Source organism: Eurypyga helias, unplaced genomic scaffold, assembly GCF_000690775.1.
Source record: "Eurypyga helias isolate BGI_N326 unplaced genomic scaffold, ASM69077v1 scaffold28652, whole genome shotgun sequence".
Taxonomy (NCBI): domain Eukaryota; kingdom Metazoa; phylum Chordata; class Aves; order Eurypygiformes; family Eurypygidae; genus Eurypyga; species Eurypyga helias.
Window position 1 is genome coordinate 9,735 of NW_010234510.1, and position 7,378 is coordinate 17,112.

The window sequence follows — 7,378 nt, forward strand, 5'->3', positions numbered from 1 at the left end:
CTAGAGGTGGAAAGTACCTTAAAACAAAGACCTTCCCACACCTTCCCCTCAGGTTGAACCTAGCACTGCATGCCCCTGGCACTTCCCATCTATGTAGATGTTTCTTTGGAACATGCAGCCGTGCTTGCTGAGCCAAGCAGCAGCCAGGTGACAAACCCTACTTCCTACTAGGTAAGAGCAGTCATACTCCATGTGAGCTTGAAGGGACAATGGAAAAGTAATGGAAAAGTCCAGACAAAACTGCCAATTTATACCCTCAGATGATTACATGGATGCTAAGAGCAGGAAACTGAGGCAGGAATATCCTAGATGACCTCTTCAGTGCTCTCTTCCCTCCCACCAGCGCTCGCTATCCCAGCTCCACTCCTAAATTCCTTAATCCTACTAGCAGGGGATGGTGCTGTTGGACCACCAAATCTTCTTACATGTTCCCTGTGGCAACATGCAGATTGAGAAGCCAGTTGTGTGAGAGCCAGCTGCCAAATCACTGGGAAACACATCCTTGCCAAACATCTTTCCCCAAAGCTGTTTAATCCCTCTACTAACCTCCACCCCGCAGCCTTCTGGCATATGCAAGCAGCATCAGAAGCTGGTAAACGAAGGGAAAGAAGAGTAGTACTTTGAAAATATGCACAGAATTTCTACAGCAGGCTTTTTGCATCTTGCCTGCAGAGCTGTCCTATCAAAAGACGCCCGTCATGCAGCTGACAACACCAGTGCAGGGTGGTGGTAGCATCTTGGGAAGGCAGGTTTCTTCCCTGTGCTGCAGAAGGGAATGGACATCAAGAGGGGATGGGACTTGCCTGAGGTTAGAGCAAATGTGCACCACGTGCCAGCAGCAGCAAGGGACCCCGGATCTCATTCCTGTGCATCAGCAGCCCAGCAGACTCTCCGCCGTAGTATTTGGCTGCGGTGCCATCGCGGGGACACGGTGTTTCTGGTGTGTGCATCTGAAAGCGAGCTTTGCTTCCTGCTGGTATCAGCACTGCACTGAGACAGATTAACTCGGACAACTGGGATCTGCCCTAGGCCAAGACAGCGCTTGGCAACCTTTCTAGTTACTGCTTGTTTTCCTTTTCCTGTCGTTCCATCTGGTGCCCAGCTGGGTCCTTCCTTTCTTCAAAAGCATCTTCATGTTTCTGTTGAGTCACATACAGGGCGCTGTACTTTTCAAGCCTCCTGCATGCTGTCGTGCAGCTGGCAGGCCAGCCTGAGGACAGGCTCTGCATGGAGAGGAAGGGATTCTGCCCAGGATCGCAGACCAGCGTGTCAGCCAGAACACCGCTGAGCAGAGCGGGTCCCTTGCTTTGGGGAAACGAGCTGCAGAGACAAACCAGAAGCATGAGTCCATCCTGTCCATGGGGGAGCGTCGTAAAGTCCTTTTCAAAGTCCATGCAGCAGGCTTGGCCGCCTGTTTTTGCAGTCGCAAGGCATCTGCAGGCAAGACAGCCAAGAACAGCACAGCAGACCCAACGGCCAAGCGTACGTGTTGGGGGTAGGCATGCAGCAGCGTCAGATGCAATCCAGTGGCGCTTCCAAGGGTTGGCTTCAAGACATGTCACTTACATCAAATGAGCCTTTGGGACGGTCGCCTGGACATCAGCCTCCTTTCAGCCAAGGTTTATTTACAAACACCAGAAAAGCAGACTAGACCATGCTATCTAAAGACCTTTCTCTACACTAGGAAGGTGTTCCTCCTCACACAGACATGTGGAAATAGGGAGTTTGAAGACTGGAGAGACGAAGTTGAGTGCTGAGACCCTGGACTTCCAAGACAGCTCACATTAAAGGGCAAAATTAACATCTGATACAAGGAAAGGACTTGTTTAAACTCCAGTAGTTTGGTGACTGAAATTACATAAAATCCTAACAAAAAGCCAGTCTGGCTTTAGGAGGTATCAGATACAAATCCCTTTGTGGAGGCACCAGCATCCATGTCCTTAAATCCCATTTGTGTGGTAATTTCGAGGGACATTGGTGCAGTCTTTCATACTGCATGATGCTCCTCCCCTTGGTATTCTGCACAACTTTGGACTGCAAATGGGGCCTGAGAAGAACATCTGGTTTGGTGTAAAGACTGGAACAAGGAACTATTTCCTTTCTGGCATGCAATCTGCATTTAGGAGAGTGCCCAGCAGCTCTGCAGAGCTTTATAGTGCTGTGACAGAGAGTCAGGGCTCATGCTCTTTGCTTTTGCCTTCTCCAGGCCATGGCAGCAGAGACTGGTCTAAGGAGAGCAGTGCCAGAATGACCACATATCTATACACCTTCCTGGGATGTCATCACAGCGTAACCTCCAACGGGGGCACAACGAAAACCTGGCTGAAGCAAAGGTCTGAACACAAGACCAGAGAAGGGGAGCCAGCCCCACCTGCAGTTAATACATGCTGATGGGCCGTCCACACTATTCCGTAACAAGCCAACAAACACGCCGCGTGGTCACAACCTGCTTAAGGGGCTGCGGTTCAGAAGGGTTAGTGTTCAATTTCCTGATAGCCACATGTGCATTGCCTTAATCCATTCAGCCTTCCTGATAATGACCCTACACAGGTAACTACTTTTCCCCACCCTTTCTACTTTATTCCCCTAATAAAATATATGAACACAAAGCATAGAGAGGAGAAGCCAAAAAATTGCCATTTTATGGTCCTGTACTGTCATGCCAAATGACCTATTTGTGCAACCAACTCCTGTGCACAGGGAAAAACACTTGGCTAGTGCTTCAGTCTGTATTTGGAGGAAGCACCAGCTGTAACATCTGAATTTGTCTCCCTCCCTAAAGGGTTGTGCTAGAAGTGGATGCACATCTCACAATGCAAAGGGCTGAGGGCAGTTGTGGGGTTGCAGGGTTGAGGAATGCCTCAGGGCACATGGCAGGCGAAAAATAGCAGCAGGGGCAATAAGAGGACTTGGTTGTGGTGCCATGGGGCAGTGGTTATCAGGGAAGGTCTGTCCTTCAGAGGAGAGGTGTTAACCCTGGGAGATAGTGTCAGCAAGCTTCATTCTGTCTCTGACCAACCATGACGATTAGCCAGTGTAAACAGACAGCTTGTTGCTCTAGCAGGCACACTGAAATGCTCCGAGCTCCTGAGCATGGGCTGTGGGAAAGGCTGAGTGTGTGCAGCCCGGCTGGAAGGCACAGAGACTGACCCAGGAGGATTAACTGATGAAGATGTTCATGGTACCCATGCGGAACTGCAGTCCCTCTTTAGAAGAGTGAAGATTGGAAGAGTCTCAGTCATGTCCTGTGGGATTCAGTCTGACCATGGTGTTTGTCAGGTTTTGACTACATTCCCCATTAAAAAAACACGACTCCTTAAGGAATGCGGGTTTTTTTTCCCCCATTTATCTTTTCTCTCTACACAGCAATGTTAGAGCTCTTCCCCCACCTCTAGAAAACTTGCGAAACTCAGCCTGAGCTAACACTGGAGAGGAAAGCAGGCACACGAAGGAAGAAGAGAAGAATTGGAGACGTGATTCTTAGTGTTTCTTTAGAAACGTGTTGGAAATATTCCCCCTCAGCATTACCAGGTGGTGAGAAAGGGAGAGGAATTCACTTGAGGAACACTCTTCCTAGGGGACCTGGCAAGATAACCAGCACTTCTGCACGAGGAGGCATGGATGCTCGGATAACAGCACCACTCAGTCCTCTTTCTGCAGCCTGGGGGCAGGGTGGCAGCGTGCTGTTTTAGGGGTGGGCATGGGGCAAACACAGCCTCAACAGTTGCCCCTATCAGCTAGTGAATAATAAAGCCCAGTAATCTTGTGTGCCTGCTCTTCTGCTCATGTTGTGGATGGTAGTGTGCTTCACACTCACAGAGTGAAACCCCAGGATGTTAAATAAATCTCGTCCTAATCACGTAGAGGACCTTCTAAAGACAGCTCACTTCATGCAGAATTTGGACGGGGCACCTCTGTGTCAGGGTAGAGCCTTGTGACTCAGGGATTCTGATGGTAAGCTCAGAATTGCCCTTTCTTTTTCCCTTTCCCAGGCTATAAAGCAAGTGATCATCCCAGGAAAGCGGCCCTTTCTCCTGGCAGGGCAGGAAAACACACAGTGGTGCCTGTGGCAAAAGATTTCCACACCAAGAAAAACGCCAGCCCATCCCTTGCCTGAGCCCCGCAGATGCTGACGCCAGCCAACAGTGTACGACCGGCCAGGGAGAGGACACGTTTCCGAATTCCAGAAATGATTTTGCACTCAAACCAGTCTGATAGTGTTCAGCCCAGCAACCTAATGCAACACCAGGTTCCCTGATTGTTCCAGCACCAAACAAAGGCAAGCGCTCCTGACATGGGACAGCTCTAACACAGACCAAGCCTGGTTCACAAGTGGGCAGAGACGGGATAAACAGTAGTTTCCCCTCATGGGTTTTTTTCAGCTGAAGCTGTTCATAATCCTGCTGTTGCTGAAAACTCCCCTAACGCCTGACACCATTACACAGATGCCTTCAGCGTTAACACATCTCTCCCACAGGCACCAAGAGATGCAGTGTCAAGGGAATATCAACAGTCAAGCACTGTAAAAATGTGCTTTCTTCAATTAGCTTTTCTGGCACTGACCTTCAGACTACACAGCTCTAGTCCTGTCTCATGCAAGGCTCATTTTTTCTTAGCTGAACAAAGATTAAGATTTTTAGAAGCAGATGGGTCTCACAGGAATTAAGTATAGGATGAAGTCAGTATGTGTGGCTGGACTGAACTCAGAAGTATGGTATTCTCGGGCAAGGACCGAATCTCTGAAGAGCACGGATGGGTTGCAGATGGAATCTGATGTGTTTGGTGATAATTTAATGTGGAGCTAAGGGCAGATTGCATTGGATATGTGACAGAAGTTAGTACTGACCCACAGTGAAATGCCACCTACTTGTCCTCTTCACAAGTGAATGAATTGTGTCACGCTAGTCCTGGCTAGCCTTGCCATGAGAGAGGATGCCCTGCTCCGTTCCCATTCCTGTGCCCCAGTTACAGTACAGTTTCAGTTATGCAAATGAAATAGGTTTAGTGAATGAATTAAGAACTGACCTTCTCTCACTGGTAAACCCCCCTGACACCTCAGACTCACCCCTGACCTCACAGATGGATTGGTTTTGGTGAGCAGGATTACCTGCAGCCCCACCCTGACCCTTCCCATTCTGGAACAGACACATTACAAAATATCCCCAGTGCCTATACAATCCAAGAAGGTATCTCTGGAGCCCTTTGCATTAGCTCTCTAGACCAGTCAGTTCTGCCAGGCACTGCCTGGCACTTTGAGCAACTTGTTATTTTTTGTTCAACCATAGTTTAAAATAACTTATCAACCAATCATAAAATGAATTTTTTGGTTTCTCCTGGCTCCATGAACACAAAGAGGTGCACGTCCTACCATAGGAGGAAGCAATGGCTGTTAAGTTTTACAGTTATAGTGGAAAGCACTGATCACAGCCTGCCGGCCTCACTACTGGATGTGACAGGCGGTGGAGGAGGTGGCTTGGCAACACATGCAGGTAGGGTTGACTGATTTAGGGGGGATTAGGTCGAGGTCCTCGTCATCTGGGATCTCATCTAACCGGTACCCATCCTTTAGCAGCTGGATGTTCAAGTCTTGGTTGATCTGCTATAGACAAAGAGACAAACAGTCAAACACTTGAGACTTGTTCTGATGGTCGGAAGGTGAAGGAGGTCCCTCATTCTGGGATAGATTTCCCCATCATCAGCAGCTGCCTCACCAGTGAAAGAGTCCCAGTTTTTGACCTCAGGTGAGGGTTGCCTTCTGTTCTAGTTTCTTCCAGAATAGGAATATCTCACTCAAGATATTCCAGAGTAGCAAGTTGATACACTATTTTATTCTGGAATAATCTTTTCATGAAGACAAGCCCTCATTTAAAGTGATGCAATAATGATATTAAACAAACTGGCAGCGGGAAAGTCCCTCCTCTCAGTCTGGGGCACACTGTAGGTGCTGAAAAGTGGTAAAGCCTCTTGGTTCTTTCTAATCTCAGATTCAAGTCTTGTCTAACCAGATCCGGGTGAAGAACACTTTGTGGGACCCAGAGTGGCCCAGATAATTTGATCTAGTCCCTGCTCTTGGCCATTCCTTTGTGTTTCAGATGTATTTTGCCCAAGGAAGGGAAACAAAGGGGAAGAGTTCCCAGCAGCTTGGGTGCAGAATGGCTGCTCAGCACCCTGGACATAAAATCGGATCCTGCAGAAGCAATAGCCAGAGGCTGAGAGCTAATTCGAGAGATATTTTAGGAATATATTCAGACACAATGCAGACGGATTAACAAGACTGAGCTTCCTGTCGTTTCTCTTTGAAAGGGCAAGAGTCATATCTTCAAGTCCTCCCTGGAATTTCTGTCTGTTCCAAGTAAACATGCACTGGGTGACCCTGACCACCCCAAGGACTGGAAATCACAGCACACCCTCAGATCCTTCATTTGTGCCCTTGGCAAGCATACGGGTGCTGAGCTGGCGTGACAGACAAGTTGATGCTTTTGTACCACGATGGCCAACACTGCGGGATTCGGCAGAACTGGGAAAAGCTTGAGGGAAGCCAAAGGTAGCTGTGAAAACAGACGACGGGCAGATCTCTGTGCCAGGGCAGTGTAGGGATGGAGCCAACTGGATCACCACGGGAGAAAGAAACATGACAGTTTCTGCCATGGCCCCTTCTTGACTCAGAGCGTCTACACCTCTGGTAAATTTCATATACAAGACCACTCTAAGCTGTTTCTAGCCTCTCTGCCATTACTATTCATGTCAAGGATGGCAGGAGAGAGTATAACTCACCTCAGCTGATGAGTATCCCGAGGAGGAATATCTGGACATGTCAAAGTCATCATCACTGCAGGGAAGGACAAGACATAGCAAAGAAGGAAACAGTTAGAGACACCTGTATTCCCTGCTTAGCACTACCTTTATCATGCCATCAAGCTGTCCTTGAGGCACAGAGAAGTTACATCAAGGGAGCCTGGACAACCACTTTCATCTGTGACACTCAGATCTTTCCACCACAGTGCTCTTCACTCACATCTCTTCCTACTTGTTTACACACAGACACCAGTTACAGCACATGCCAGAGGGAATGGAAGGAAGGAAGAGTTCAAGCAGCCTGCAGGAGCGGATTCATCAGGAGTTAGCTTCAGTGCTGCACTCTGCCAAGAAATCTCACTTGCACCGTAATGTATATCATCTTATTAACACTTTGCATACCTGTCCGTATCCAGGGCTACCAGTGGCTTTTCATCTGGACTCTGGTCTAACGACGAATAGCCCTTATTGGGAACGACGAGCCTGAAATAATTAAATGTTGTCCATTAAATACACAGTAAAGCTCAGTATCACCCATAGTCTAGAGCAAAGCTTCACCACAGAATCACAGAATCCTAGAATG

General features: G+C 48.3%; 1 protein-coding gene across 1 annotated transcript; it reads right to left on the reverse strand.

Moving 5' to 3' along the window:
- Nucleotides 1-5,440: 5,440 nt before the first annotated feature.
- FAM219A (family with sequence similarity 219, member A) lies at nt 5,441-7,278 on the reverse strand (the record flags this gene model as incomplete). The annotated part of the gene is made up of 3 exons (XM_010146448.1): nt 5,441-5,599; nt 6,775-6,829; nt 7,198-7,278. Coding segments are annotated over 3 exons (295 nt in total), but the record flags the coding sequence as incomplete, so codon positions are not given.
- Between the last annotated feature and the right edge of the window lie 100 nt (nt 7,279-7,378).